This window comes from Camelus ferus, chromosome 35 (genome assembly GCF_009834535.1).
Source record: "Camelus ferus isolate YT-003-E chromosome 35, BCGSAC_Cfer_1.0, whole genome shotgun sequence".
Classification (NCBI taxonomy): domain Eukaryota; kingdom Metazoa; phylum Chordata; class Mammalia; order Artiodactyla; family Camelidae; genus Camelus; species Camelus ferus.
In genome coordinates this window covers 749398-764417 of record NC_045730.1, presented here as the reverse complement: position 1 = coordinate 764417, position 15020 = coordinate 749398, and the positions used below count along the sequence as shown (strand labels likewise).

General features: G+C 58.3%; 1 protein-coding gene and 1 long non-coding RNA gene across 3 annotated transcripts in view; one reads left to right on the top strand and one right to left on the bottom strand.

Moving 5' to 3' along the window:
* Positions 1-15020, top strand: part of ADARB2 (adenosine deaminase RNA specific B2 (inactive)) — a 382017-nt gene that overhangs the window by 283745 nt on the left and 83252 nt on the right. Inside the window, exons 1-3 of one of the 2 annotated variants that reach the window (XM_032473757.1) lie at positions 3689-3921; positions 5010-5096; positions 10926-11800. In XM_032473757.1, the coding sequence (XP_032329648.1) occupies positions 3873-3921; positions 5010-5096; positions 10926-11800 (1011 nt within the window). In that variant the 5' untranslated portion in view covers positions 3689-3872. Of the gene's footprint in view, positions 1-3688; positions 3922-5009; positions 5097-10925; positions 11801-15020 lie in introns of those variants that run through there. The other variant, XM_032473756.1, reaches the window with a different exon arrangement.
* LOC116661526 lies at positions 11807-14034 on the bottom strand. Its single transcript, XR_004317411.1, has 3 exons — positions 13990-14034; positions 12637-12734; positions 11807-11952 (listed from the first exon to the last, which is right to left on the bottom strand). It is a non-coding gene; the product is annotated as an uncharacterized LOC116661526 (long non-coding RNA).

Sequence of the window (15020 nt, the reverse complement as noted above, 5' to 3'; positions counted from 1 at the left end):
GCTATGGGAGATGTTCCTCCAGTTTCTATTTAAGCATTTTGCCCACTTTTTAATTTGAATTTTCTGTCCTTTATTATTAAGTTACAAGAGTTCTTCCTGTATTTCAGATGAAAATCAGTTGTCCTGATTGTACGTATGTTATCCTGATCTGTGGCTTGCTTCTTGTTTTCTTAACTGTTTATTTCACTGAGCTGAAATTTTTAATTTTGGTGGAAACTAATTTATATTCCCTTTATGATTACTGCTTTCTATATACCGTCTAAAATCTGCATATGTGAAAATCACGAAAGTCGTCTGCTATATTTTCTTCTACAAGTTTTGTAGTGTTAGGCTTTGCATTTAGGTTTATGATCCACTTTGTGGTAATTTCCGCACACAGCACGAGACAGAGCTCAGAATTCACTCCTTCCACCATGATGCAGTTTTTCAGCCCTGTTTTTAAAAAGACTCTTCCACCCCATCGTGTGATTTTGAGGTCTTTGTTGAAAATCAGTGCATCATACAGGTGTGATTCTATTTCCAAGTCCTGTACTCTGTTCCATTTTTCCGTTTACCCATCTTTTGTCTGTCTGTTTTGGGGGAAGTAATCAGGTTGATCCATTTATTTCGTTGAGGTTCCCAGGGACCGAAGCCAGGACCTCGTGCCTGTCGAGCAGGTGCTCGCCCCTGTGCTTCCCGCCCCCATTATCCATCTTCATGCTGTTACCTAACGACATTTCTTCGTTACCAATATTCTCAACCAACGTGATCTCGTATGTTTCCAGGAAAGGGCTTCTGCTCCCTGAAAATGCCTCCCCACCAGAACCATATGAACTCACTCCAACAAGGTCCAAAGCCATTTATTTTTTGCACCTAGTAGTAAGCTTTATAGTGCAACTACCTGGATCAGTCCAAGGAACTCATTTAAACGTTGTCAGTGTGACTCACAGTGACCATGTTGCAGAAAAATGTGTTACAGCTTGGAGACACAGCTCAGTCGTGACATCAAGCTGTAACCAGGCAAGAGACACAGTAGCACCCAGACAGTTGGACAACTCAGGCTTATTACACCAGCAGGCCAATTACACCAGCAGGCCAAGACCAGTTAACTCTTCAAGCTCTGGACCCCCACCTGTAGCGTTACACAGGCCTTTTATAGGCTGCCAGTTTTACACTTTGCAACATCGTATGCAAATAAAGTACAACAGAAGTTGACCAACCAGGAACAAGCTTTGTAGAAATAGACCAATCAGGAGTGAGCTCCATGCAAATGAAGTACTACAAATGGACCAATCAGAAGTTAGGGAAGTGGACCAATCAGAAGTGAGAGTAGTAACCAATCAGAAGTGAGAGTAATAACCAATCAGAAGTGAGAGTAATAACCAATCAGGAGTGAAGGAAAGTGAGCTCAGGGAACCAATAGAATTCTAGGTGTAAGTTAGCCGCTTCAGAGGCAAAAAGTGAGGTAAAGCCTTTGGGCCCGGGAACCCGCCGGTGCTGGGAGGAGAGCAGCGGCCCTGCCTAGGGCTCCTGCCGGTCTTTTTATGGGGCCTCCCGCCTCAACCGGAACTTCCCCAGACACAACTCCTGGTTGGAGGGCTGCATGGGGCGCCGTCCTCACCAGGGCCGGGCCGGTCCAGGTCACCCAACTCACCAGGCCAGCCCATCCGGTCCTCACCGGGTGCTCTGGGCCGAGGGGAGGCGCCGCGGGCAGGAACGTCTGCGGGGAGGGGAGCCCCGGCCCCTTCCAGCCCTTGTCCCTGGACGAACACCCCTCCCCCTTCAGACCTCCCGCTGAGAGGCGGGGGAGGCCGCGGGAGGGCGGAACTTGTGTGGTCCCGCTTCTCGGCCCACCCACGACGTCCAGCGTGGCCTCTGTTTTTCGTCCGAGCGACCCGTGTGAAACTGGACTTCAAAAGCGGACTGAGATGAACACAGAGACCAGAACTGCCGGATGTCGGAGCTCTGCTCACACGGAGCCGACTGGAGTAGGTGCCGACCCGACAGGCGCGGCTCAGGGAAACAGCCGCAGAGAAGGGCGCTGACATCAAGCAAGTGGGCCTGTCACTTTTCTAAATAAAAAACCTGATTCCTCACCCTTCTGCCGATGGCCTTGCAAAGACGCCGCCTGCCCTTCCTGGGACCGTTGGTTGTCACTCAGGGTTGGCAGTGTCCCCCTGGCGGAGCCGCGTGGCGGGCGGCGCTGGTGCGACTTCGCGGAGACTCACGGCCCACGGAGGTCAGCGGCCGTGCTGGCTCCCGTCTCGTCTGGTCCGGCGGGTCCAAGCCAGCCCCTGAAACCCAGAACCCACCGCCCGGAGGAGGCGGCAGGGCACAGGGGGGTAGGTCGGCAGAAAAAATACAGGCTGTCCAGCTGAATTTGAATTACTGTTTATTGTCTAAGTGTTAGTGAACCAGCCGTAACACAAAATTTGCCCTATTCCCATTGCTAAGAATCTGGCTCTGTGACATAAGCCCGTTTACGTATATCCACCGCGCGTCCATCTCCAGAACCTTCGCATTTTCCCGAACTGAAACTGTCCTCACTGAACAACACCCCCTGCCTCTCCTCCCCCGCCCTGGGGCCACACCCTGCCCGCGTCCCTGTCAGCCTCACCCCTCCAGGGCCTCGCATGGGTGGGCCGGGCAGTGCTGTCCTTTTGTGACTGGCTTGGTTCCCTGTCCTCGGGGTACATCCATTTTGTAGACGGTGTCAGAACTCCCTTCCTTTTAAGGACGCGTAAGACTCCACCGTGCATCTGGACACGTTTCTTTGTCCGCCATCCATCCACGGACACGCGGGTTGCTTGTACGTTTGTCTCATGTGACTAATGCGGCCGTGAGCCTGGGCGCCCGGTGTGTATCGCTTCGAGTCCCTGCTTCCAGTTCTTTCGGGGCTGACCCAGTAGGGGGTTTCTGGTTCCACGGTGGCCGAGCCCTCTTGCGCTCTCACCCGCAGTCACCAGGTCTCGGCTTCTCCACGTTCTCAGCTTACTTCCCAGGCTTTTCCTCTAGCAGCCCCCTCCTGAGTGTGAGGTGGGACCTCCCCGTGGTTTGAGGTTGCATTTCCCTAGTGACGCACAACACTGAGCATCCTTTCGTGGGTGATTTGTCAGTTGCCTACCTTCTTTGTAGAAATGTCTATTCAAGTCTTTTGCCTTAAATTTGAATTTCAGATTAACAAGGAATCTTTTCGTATATGGCGTCCCACACAATACTAGGAATGTACACGTACAAAAAAGAGTCTGCTGTGTATCTGAAACTCAATTTTAACTAGGTGTTTGGAATTTTTATTTGACGAATCTGGCCAGCCTAGAAGTCGAGGACTTGGATGGAAAGCAATTTTTAAATATTTCACAATCTGGCTCAGGTGAGCTCTGAACTGGTTTGGTGTGTTTTTGTGGGTGTCTGGCTGGTAGCCCTGCTTTATGAGAAAATCGTAATTTCATTTTGAGATGCTCCAGACTAAATCACTTGAGCTTCGCCCCCTTTGTGGCGCGTTACGGGGCTCCCTTAATGAAATTACAACTCAAGCAAGCGGTTTCATTCTGTGCAGTAAATTAGCTCAGCCGCGCGGCTTCGGGGAGCTGGCCCGTCCCTGGCTTTCTCCTCTCGTTCGGCAGAATGGAGAGGGAGCCGCGCTCTGCATTCCAGTTATTTATTGTTCTCCGAGCGAGTGTTGTGTCGTTGCCCGTCCCCACTGCAAACAACAGCTGTTAACAGGCTCCTGAATGAATTTCAGCGTGAACCTGCCGGCCTCCGGGAAGCTCGGCTCAGGAGCAAACGGGCTCAGAATGGAAAGAAAGAGCGAGTCCAGGTCCGGGTCGGGACACCCAGGGCTGACCACGTGATGAACGGCTGGGTGACGTTTCCACGAGAAGTCACGCTCAGACATGGCCCAGACGGAGCTCCTGCCGCCACCGAGGCCGCAGGGTCAGACAGGTCCGCTCTGAGCCCCACCTCAGGCGTGGGGGACCCAGGGAGGTGGAAAGTGTCCCTCCTGGCAAAGTAACCCTGACCCAGTGGCCTGGACGCCCTCGATGCCCCCGCAGTGGAGAGCCTCCCTCTGTAATTACCCAAGAACGTGGTCAGGATTCAGACGGAATCCAGCGACCCCCTGGGGAGCCGAGGCGCCAGAGGCAGGTCTGAGGAGGGGGCTCCGTGGGGCCGAGCTCTCCTGTAGACGAGGCTCCTGGCCCCTGGCTGGGTCTAGTCGGCGGAAGGTCTAAACGGAGGGGCTTCCCCTTTGCTCCTCTGAGAGGCGTTCCTTCATTTCTCCTGCTCGCACTTCCAACCTGCACTCCCCTGGCCTCCATGTAGAGGGACGTGGCCGAGCCCCTTGGTCCCCAGAAGGACCTCCTCCTGGATTAGGTGTCTGGACCCGAGATGCTGGCCGCCTCCACTTCCCCCGTCCCCGGTCCCTCCCGGAGTCTCCAGTCCAGGCTCCTCTCCAGGGGGACACCCAGGACCCTGCCCTGCTTCCTCCTCCCGTGCCTCCTTCTCCCATCTTCTGCTTCTGCCAAACACACGCTAAGTATCTTTTACACTTTTCCTAAGTCTTTTTTCACCCTGCACTTCAAACCCACAAAGCAAGCTCTCCACTGACGGGGAGAGGTGGTCTGGGCTCACCTAGTGGAGGACTTGCTGGTGCTTGTTTGAGCTCCTCTCTGTGCTATGCGGTGACCTCCGTCAGGCAGGCTCTGCCCGCCAGCATCTTGTAGGCTCAGGCAAGGTGGTTGCCCTGGAGACGGTTACTTCAAGTTTTGAGGGACATGGAAGGAGGAGGGGAGATGCCAAAAATAAGAAAAGAAGAAAGACAGAAATGGTGATGTTTCAGATTGAATGGAGAGGGTCATTTGATAGAATGCTGTCAGAAATTCAGTAAAAGGCTGAACCAGAATGAAATGGCTGAAACCAAAACGACCTTTCAACCTCCTTTGTCCAAACCCTCAGTAATAACATATGAAAGCATTGAGTTTTTCTGGAACTCGATGTCAAAAGTGCATTTCCTGTTCTTCTTTTCTTTGCAGACAAAGTAAGCACGTTGTCAGCCTTCGTCGCTCCCTTCAAGCACGTGAGCCCAGGGGCCACCAGCACAGAGGACGAAGACAATCTCAGTAAGCAGTGCCCTTCCCCGAGAGTGCGGGACGCCCAGCCCACGTGCAGAGGGGCCACCCCACTGTCCCCAAAGGCTGAGACCCTGGGGTGGTGGAGGGCACCATCTGGGCTTCCCAGAGCAGGAGGCTCCGCCCCCGTCCCCACCTGGAATCCCCTCCCCACCTGCAATCCCGTCCCCACCTGGAATCCCCTCCCCACCTGCAATCCCGCCCCCACCTGCGATCCCCTCCCCACCTGCGATCCCGTCCCCACCTGCGATCCCCTCCCCACCTGCAATCCCGTCCCCACCTGCAATCCCCTCCCCACCTGCAATCCCATCCCCACCTGGGTGGTAGGGAGGTACTAACAGTGACTGTGTGATTGAGAACTCCAGATACTGCAAACACAAAACAAAAAAACCAGTTCTCTCAGACCATCCTTCCTCTCTTTCATTGTTTTTGCCCTCCAAACCAAAAAGAAAAAAAGAAAAGAAAAAGAAAAATTAACGCAGTCTCTCTGGACGCAGTTCATACAACTACTTAACAAGGAAAGAGCTGGACGGGCGCCTGCTGCCCAGAGAACTGTTTGGCATGTGAACTGGGGAGGCACCTAGGCCGTGCCGGGTGGGTCCTGGGGCTGCTGGGGGCGGGTCTGAAGGGTGGTGCCTCAGGCGGGAACTGTCCCTTGCCCGGTCCTTGGAGGAGACCCTGGGGTGGAAGGGCCAGCGTGTGTGTGTGAGGGTGAATCCGGGTGTGTGTGTCGGGTGGTGCCGGCCCCTCTGGTCTGTGGTGTGGAAGCGGGGAGGAAAGCCCCCAGACACAGGGGCACCCCCTGCATTCAGCGTCACCCCTTAGCAGGCAGGAAGCGAGGGCGTGCTTGCCGCGGGCTGGGAGGGGCCCATGCGCACTGATGGTCACCAGGGCTGTTGGTTTGACCAGGAAGCAGCAGTGGGTGGAACTCTCCCTGGAAGGTTGTCCCTTTTGCCTCAGATTGTAAGGAACACAGACGGCCCCCAAATAGCCCCTCCCACAAAACGTGACTGTGGACAAGATGGGAGCTGAGTTAGTTCCCTGGGCTGTTCCACAGAACCAGGTCACAGAGCCGTCCAGTGTCAGAACCAGGGCATCCTCAGTGACCGGTCCTTGACCCCCCGTTTCTGGACGAGGAGGAAGTGCACTGAAGTCATCGCCCAGCCCCGCGAGAACACGGTCCAAGGAAAGCTCTGTCCTCTTGGACCAAACCTGGAACTTTCTAGACTTAATTTCCCGACGACGACTTCAGAAACGTGGAGCACACAGCACGCCTCGCTCTCCGGTGCTTCGATTTATTGCAGCACGGATGCTACGTTTCCACAAACATTATTTTTTAATTACGGTGCATTCATTGCTTTCTTAGAAGTAACACTTTCGCACACTAATAGGCTGCAGCCTAGGGGGAACGTAACTTTCCTGCATGAGGAAACCAAAAATCTGCATCGCTGGCCTCATCGCAGTGGTCGGGGCTGAGCGCACCACATCTCCGAGGTGCGCCCAAATGTTCACACACGTGTGTGCATGCACACACACACGAACAAAGAGATATGTGTGTGAAAACACACACATGCCCGCAGCCGACCTGGACGCGTGGACACGGCTGATGGAGAAGCACGTGGAATGGGCGCCTGGAGGAGGGAAGTCTTCCCCTGCCGCCGCTGCCGCCGCCTCCTGTCACACTCGAGCTGCCGGGGCCCCGGGCCCCGGCCGAGCCTGGTCCCCCGTAGGAGCTCCCTCCCCACCAAGGGCACCTGTGACTCTGGTGCTGGACCGACTGGAAGCGTGGGAGCCGGTGTGAGGGCAGGGCCTTGGGATGCGACCCCACACTCCAGCCCACGACCTTAGGCCGTAAGCCCCAACGCTCGGAGCCGCGGTGCCCCGTGTGTGCGTGGGAGAGCAGCCCGGCTGCGGTTGGGGTGGGGGGCGCATGAGGGCGTCTGAGGGAAGGACCCAGAGAAACAGCCAGTGCTGGAGCAGGGCTTGCTGTGCGAGAAATCAGGCTTTTCCCTAATTCAGTGGCCAAGAGGTGGAACCTTACAGATAAGGATGATTTTGAATTGTTTATTACGTGTTAAAGTGCCTTTGCAATGCTTGGGAACCTTACTTTCTATCAGTGGATTAGTCATCCCCTTTGTAATAGCTGCTGTTTGTTAATTGACTCAGAAAACCCTGTTTTCACGCATTGTTCAAAGATAAACCTCCAAATTAATGCCGCCAGGCCAGGCTGCGTCCAGGACAACCCAGGGTGCCTGGGTGCATGACGTAGGGTTAAAGGTTGGCAACCTGCCCCAGGGGGACCCCAGGAGGAGCCAAGCCAGGAGCGCAGGTGGAGACCAGGCCCCCCTCTGCCCCCGCCGCGGAGGTGACCCCAGGTGCACAGGCCACGGGCCAGAGAGCAAAGGAGGAGCTCAGGTCCCGTGATGCCCAGACCTGGACCTGAGGGGGCACGCAGTGGGGTGGCAGCCTCTCCAGTCTGTCGGGAGCGCGCCATCTCTGGGTTATTCCCTCCGACAGTGCGGTGTGTGAAACCTGCTAAATAAACGGAGGGGAAAAATGAGAATCATTTCCTGGGTTGGGGGAGGGGCTGAGGAAGAGGAAAGGTGAATTTGTGAAGTCAGAGCTGAAGTTCCGTAAGAGGGCCACATGGAGCTGCGTCAGGTCTGGCAGGACCCAGCTGGCAAGTCCAGGCAGCACCAGACCAGAGGCCAGGGTCCCCTGCTTGCCGCCCCTCCTCGCCCAAGACTGCATCACAGGAGACCTGTGTCCCTCCCACGGGACCAAGCGTCTGCAAGGCAGCGGCTGGTTCTCCCCTCTGCCTGTCTCGGGGACCACAGGTTGGAGGCTGAGGCTCAGGGCATCCTGGCTGGTCTTTGTAAGAACCAGTGTTTGCCTTGCCAACCAGAGGGAAGTGGGGTGCGTCTGGGGTGCACGGTGGAGACCATGGCTCCACAACCAGGTAGTGGGTGTTCAGACCTGGTCCCGGAAACTGCGCACAGCCGGGTGCACTGGGAGGGGGCGGGGCCCCACATCTTCTTTCTGGGAAAATTCATCGGGAAGCCCAGCTCATAAAATAAAAAAGAAAAGCTGGGCCTGTAGAGGACGTGTCGGTGTCCCTCTTCCTGCCGTTCACAGAAATGCCCAGACTTGGCTGAGTGTCAGGGGTTTTGCTAAGTGTCACGTGGGTCCTTTAGCTCAGCCTCAGGCGAGTGCCATCAAAACCCTCATCTTCCATCTTAAGAAGATGGAGTCTGGGCAGGTGGAGGGACTGCCCAAGGCCACACACACCCCAAAGTTGGAGGGAACTTTGACCTCTCACCTGCCTGACCCCGGAGCCATGAATGACCACCGCCCCATCCTGCAGCTGCCCCGACTTTGTGCAGGCTCAGGAGTCCAGTTAACCGAAGCATCTGGGCTGTGGCGAGGGGAGTAGAACCCTTAATCTGCTACTTCGCAAAAACCAGAGGGTCACGTCACCCCCAGAGAGCGTAGAAGGAGAGGGCCAGCAGCTGCCTCCATCGGTTATTGTTAATTACTGATGGGCACGGGAGGAGCCTTCCCCCACCGTTGATGCCCGAGGCTCAGGCCCTGGGAAGCTGTAATGAGGACAGTCAGGTGCTGAGGAGAAGGGCACGGACGTAATTTCCGTGCAGGGTGGGGGGACGTGTGGGTCTGCGGGGCCTGTTCCTCCAAGATAAACCTTTTCCCTCGGAAGGCACAAAGGCCATCTGATATCTTGGCCACTTTAATCACACACACAGCCTCACTCGACCCCCACATCGCAAGGAATCAATAAGAAATTAGAGCGCTGCTGGCAAGTTTCTGGGCAATCTGGCGGGCGGCCGTGAGGCTGGATTGCTGTTTTTTCTCCATCTTCACCTTCCGTTTGGGAATCTGCGTGGTTGGTGCCCCCTACCAGCCTTGGCCCGAGGTACCCCAGACAGCAGCACCCATTGCCGCACGCCCAGGATGCACAGCTCCCCACAGGAGGGGCTGGTCCAGAGCTGTTGTTGGGGAAGTGACTCTTCCTGCTGAGATGGGCTGTGAATGACCCCCATCCCCTCTGACTTACGAACGCTCAGACTCGCCCCTGCAGACACAAGGACAGCTGCGAGCCTACCGTTTCGCAGAAGCCAGCCACGAGAAGTGCTAACAGACCACCTCACCACCCAAGCAGCTGAGAGTCAGCCCACAGCCCTTGGGAGCCTGGCCTCCGCCTCCCGCTGGGCACACCCTCCTCCGGGCGCTGGGCGGCTCCTCCCTGCGGGGACCTGGCCGGGAGGGCTGGCCCCACCTGGGCCCTGTGAAATGGTACTTGTGACAATTTTCCAGCAGCCCCACAAGGACGAGGTCACCCGCTCGGCACATCTTCCCACAGCTGACTCTCCTGGCAGCAGGGAGGGAGATGCAGTCAGTCTGCTCCCAAGCTGCGCTGGCTGTAAAGCTACCTCAGGTTTCTTCTTGCTGAACAAGAAAACTGAGTCCCAGGTCCTGTGGAGAAACCTGAGAGCACCAAGGTCACCTGTGTGGCCGGGACCCCAGCCCCTCCTCACCTGTCGGTCCACGCCATCAGCAGACTTCCTCAGCTCCACCCCCAGGCAGCCCGTGTCTGTGAAACGGACAAGAAAATGACCCTGAGCTCCTCTGCTCCCGTAAAGCCTCCTCCACAGCCTTTCCTGGATGGATTAACCAGCCAGTGACCCTCGGTTTCATCCCCTAGAAGGTGGTGCCCTGACCCACCGCGAGTGGCTCTTAGGAATGAGGGAGGTGCCAAAGTGAACGTGTGGGAGGGGCTTGGTGAGAGCTAGCCCACTGCTCGTCACCGCCATCCTCGGAGTTTCTCAGGCAACCTTCTGGGAGCACATCCGGCCGGGCAGCGCGGACGCTGTTCTGGGCCCTGTGGGGTGCACGGCTCAGCCACTCTAAGCAGAACAGCTTTGCTGAAGAAAAGTGGTCCAAGAGGGCCAGGCCAGAAAGTTAAATGATCGCTACCTGCGTTCCTCATGTGCAGTGAGCAAATGAGGATTTTGCTGAATTTACTTACATCAGTTTGTGCAAAAGACATGAAACCCCACAGACACAAACGAAGCCGCCCTCTGAGCCATGTCCCACGCTCCCCTTCTCCCGGGGAGGGGTCCATGTCTGAGCTTTACCCCCGTGAGTGGGGGCAGAGACAGCACATTGGGTCAGCTCTGTGTCTTTATTACTTGCATTGAAAAGAGCTTCTGTGTGCCATTTTGCAAGTTGCTTTCATTGTCCCACCCTGTAATTCTGAGATCCATCAGAATTACATCCATCCAGCGACCCAGGGCCTGACCGCACCCAACCCACCACTTTCCACGCCAGGGGAGGCCCTCAGCATTGCCCAGAGATGCTGGAAAGAGAGGGCCGTGTGTCTGCTTTGTTCGGGGCAGCAGTGGGGGGCCAGGGGCCTGTGCAGGGACCCGCAGCCCTGATACCACACAGGTGGCGCTCCGAGCAGCAAGTGGGAGAGGCCCTGAGGGAGCGTGCCCCCGGCCCAGGCCCACCTCACGTAGTTCACTGCAGGCCCTGCTGAGGGCTGTGCCCGCCGGAGTGAGGACCCCACCCCCGGGGGGCTGCCGGTTCTGCTGGCCCACGGACTCGGGGCACTGCTCAGGTGGTCTCCCCATGACCCTTCCCGCGGGTGCCGGCCCAGAGCCTGTCCCACAGCTGGGCTGCCAAGCTGGTGGCTATCTCGGGCTAGGAGGCTGGAATGTGTGGTCGGGTCACCGGGACCCGCGCCGGGGGTCTCGCGAGCTGCCAGAGCCCTGGGTCACGGCTGTCTGTTCTCGCCTCCAGGTACCAGCAGCGCAGACGTGAAGGAAAACCGGAATGTGAGCAACCTGGAGGCGCAGCCGCTGCCTGTGGGCGACCGGACCCGAGGAGGCCCGCCCGGCCTGAAGAGGAAGCGACCGCTGGAGGAGGGCGGTGGCGGCCCCCTGCGCCAGCTGCACCTCCTCTGGAGGGGGCTCTCGTGGTCCGTGGCGCCCAAGAACGCACTGGTCCAGCTGCATGAGCTGCGGCCCGGCCTGCAGTACCGCACGGTGTCCCAGACCGGCCCTGTGCACGCGCCTGTCTTCGCTGTGGCCGTGGAGGTGAACGGGCTCACCTTCGAGGGCACTGGGCCCACCAAGAAGAAGGCCAAGATGCGGGCGGCCGAGCTGGCCCTCAGGTCCTTCGTGCAGTTCCCCAACGCCTGCCAGGCCCACCTGGCCCTGGGCAGCGGCGCCAGCCCGTCCCCGGACTTCACCTCCGACCAGGCCGACTTCCCGGACACACTGTTCAAGCAGTTCGAGCCAGCGGCGCCCAGCGAGGCCTTCCCCGGCCGCCGCCCTGCCGCCCCCGAGCGCCTGTCCGCGGCCTGCCGGAGGGGGCGGCTCCTGTGCCGGCCGCTGGACCTGGTGGGCACCGCAGCCCCGGGCGAGAGGAACCCGGTGGTGCTGCTGAACGAGCTGCGCTCAGGCCTGCGGTATGTGTGCCTCTCGGAGCCTGAGAAGCAGCGCGCCCAGAGCTTCGTCATGGCCGTGAACGTGGATGGGAGGACATTCGAAGGCTCGGGACGCAGCAAGAAGCTGGCCAAGGGCCAGGCAGCCCAGGCCGCCCTCCAGGCCCTCTTCGACATCCGGCTGCCCGGGCACATCCCCAGCAGGAACAAAGGCCACCTCCTGCCCCAGGTGAGAGTTCAAGGAGGGCTGCCGGCAGGGCGGGGCCCAGGGGAGACCCTGCGGGTGAGTGGGGGGCGTCCACCCCTGATGAGCCGAGCTCCGCCCCTCCCAGCCCAGCGCTGGGAGCCGTGCTCAGGCTTTGGGGAGAGAGAGCCCCCAGCCTGTGAAAGGAAAGAAAGAACGTTGGCTCTGACCTAGCAGAGGTGAAGGGAGAGCCAGGGAGCAGGCTGTCTTGGAGCATCGCCAGCTCCTGGGGACGGGGCAGGGCTCCTGTCCCCCGAGGACTGCCCTGGGAAGGCCCTTGGTCTGGGCTGGGACGGGGAGCCTGCCGGCAAGTGCGTGCTAGGTGACCGTTTGGGCTGCGTGTCTGGCTCTGGAGGCTGGAGGAACCAGGCGCATGTGAATCACTCCATCTCGGTGGCTCCAGCTGAGGCAGCGGCCGGTGCAGGGGGCTCAGAGGGGACGGGGTTGGAGCCCGGCCTCACGGTCACCTCTCGGGCCTCGCCACACAAATCCAGGCATCTGCCTCCTCAGAGTTTACTGTCCCGACTCCAGGAATGCTCTGTGTGCTGTCCTTGTGTCGGGAACTGACCGTATGCTGTTTGACCACCTCACCCTCACCACTCTCGTAACTGCTTGTTCATGCAAATCATCTTTCCTCTTACTGTTTTGAGAACTATCTGCGGGCATCACTAATGTATCAGATGCAGAAAGTTATCTTTATTCACTTTTGACTTCAATTGAGGGGAGAACCATTCTGCAGGTGAAAGGCACTTGGCCCAGCACAGGGCCCGTGTTCAGTGCCAGGCACTCGTGAGGTATGGCTACGAGCACAGTGTCCTTACCTCGCAGCACCTCTGGTAGAATCCGCTGTTTGCCTCAGGAGGTCGTGCATCCGCTGGAGAAGTCAGCGTGCCACCCAGACTCGGCAGCTCGAGGGGTTCTGGACAGCAGATCAAACAAATGCACTAGGACAGACCCCTCATGTCGAATCACAGCCAGGAGCAATCATCCACCCGCCCACCCGTCCTTCCATCCATCCATTCACCCATCCATCCATCATCCGTTCATTCAGTGAACGTCCCTCTGACTGGCGGGTGCAGAGCACGCAGCAGCACAGACATCGGCCTGCTCCCCACAGCTCTGCTGCCTGAGGGGCAGAGACATAGAACAGAGAACCCCAATGGGGCGGCTGTTTCTCCTGCCACCTCTGGCCCCCAGTCCTTCATTTATTGTCAAATATTTACTAAACGTTCCAGGCACGAGTTGGAGGAGTTTAACCCATAATCTCCGCGCATCTTGCCTTCCGACCCACCCTCAAATAACACACAATCCAGGCGAAGAGGGGCGTTTGCAAAGCCAGGCCACGGTGGGGAGTCCCCGCCAGAAACCCTGCCGTCCCGCTGCCCCTGCCTGACGCCCCCGCTTCATCTCTTCCCCTCCTTGTCCTCCTTGCACGGTGTCTCCACCCACATCTGCGGCTCAAACCTGCCAGTGGCCTCCAAGGAGCCCCTTGGCCCCTACGGGCAGGATGGCCCCAGGTGGCCGTGGCCTGTGTCCCCCCCTTTCCTGGAAGGTCCCCTCCCCGTGGGCTGTGGGTGCCCCCCCCCCCCGCTGTTTAGTGAGAAGGCCCTTCGTCTGGCCCCGCTGTGCTGGCCCCGCCGCGCCCGCCCCGGGAAAGGTGAAGGATGTCAGTGCGTCCCAGCCGCGAGGCCTTTCCTTTCATGTTGTCACCATGAGCCCTCGCAGCGGAGGAGCCCGGCGGCACCACTGCTTTGTAACAGTCATTTGACCCCAGAATGCAGCACATCAGTTAAAGCCACCGCCGCTAAATTATTTCTCTCTGACAGTCCGCTAACACCCCACTGGATGATGGAGCGCGCGGAGCGGCTGGAGGGCTGCGGGCCATCCATCACCCCAGACACGCCGACATCACACAAGGTCTGTCCTGGGCTCATTACCAGGCCGGGCGGGGCCGGGCAGGTCAGTGCTCAGGACCAGGTGCCCCCCACCCCTCACGGCTTTATTAAATTCGAATCCTGCCATGCGCCTGGTCTGGATTCAGGGACTGAGCTTTCAAAAAAAGATTCCAAGGCTCCCTGTAAATTCTGCTCCACTTTCCTCCTCCGCCCACCCCCACCTACACGTCTACACAGCGTGCATCCTGCTCAGACCGGTCCTGCTCCCAGGGGGCCCACCTTTGCCGTCTACCTGCACCATCAGCACCTGCTCCAGGAGACAAGTCAGGCACCCTGGCCTAGCAGGGCGCCCGGAACGCCGTTCACACTCTCAGAAAAGGCAGGACCCACCTCTGAGCCGGGAGGACCCTGCCCGAGTCCCCCCAGGGTGGCAGCGTGCTCACGGCTGGGGCAGCCTGGGTCTCAGCCTCGGAATTTAATGTTTTCTACCCGAAGTCCTGTCTTGGTGTGCAGGAGTCTGGGTTCTGAGAGTCCCCCGCTGGGTCCCGCAGACGCAGAGACAGTGTCTCTGTTTAGCATTTTGAACCGAAGGCTCCAGAGCCATCACTAGGGGTGAAAAAGTTCTAACTTGGCAGTCGCGTGGGGAGCACGCTGGGCCCAGCTGCGGGAGATCCGGGGCCAGGCGCCTGCTCCACCAGGTCCCGCCAGGCATGTCAGAGGCCAGCGCTGCCGGGTTCCTGGCTTCTTGGGACCTCGGCTGCAGAGCAGACCCCGGGGGCTCACCCGTCACAGACGCCCCGTGTGAGACCTACAGGGACCGCTGCTCTCATCCAGGCCAGAAGCCGTTTTCCAGCAGTCAAGACAAAGTAGTTTAGACTTATTCCAGCCTCAATCCCCAAAGAGTAAGTTCTGCAAAATGACTCTCAGTAAAGGCACCAGTCACCGGCGGCGAGTTCCCCGGCACCTGATTTCCAGTTTCCTCCGCCCGGGTGCTTCTCAGAATCAGGCTGATTTGGTCCTTCGGTTTCATGGGATCAGGTCTCTTTGGCAGAGCGACAAGGCCGTGCTTTCTCAAATCCTCTGGAACAGCGCAGACCCGAGCGAGGGCACACTGCCAGCACCAGCTGATGACGGTGGCCGCCGAGACCGCTGCTGGTGGGAGGGCTGGCCCGCGTCCTCAGACGTCCTGGATCTGGGCTGGTGAGGGACCCCTCGGTCAACGGGAAACCTGGAAGCAATACGAGACTGTGTAGGAGCAGAAATACTCATCACCTGGAGGCATCATTGTTAAAAGGGGGAAAAAAAGAGGA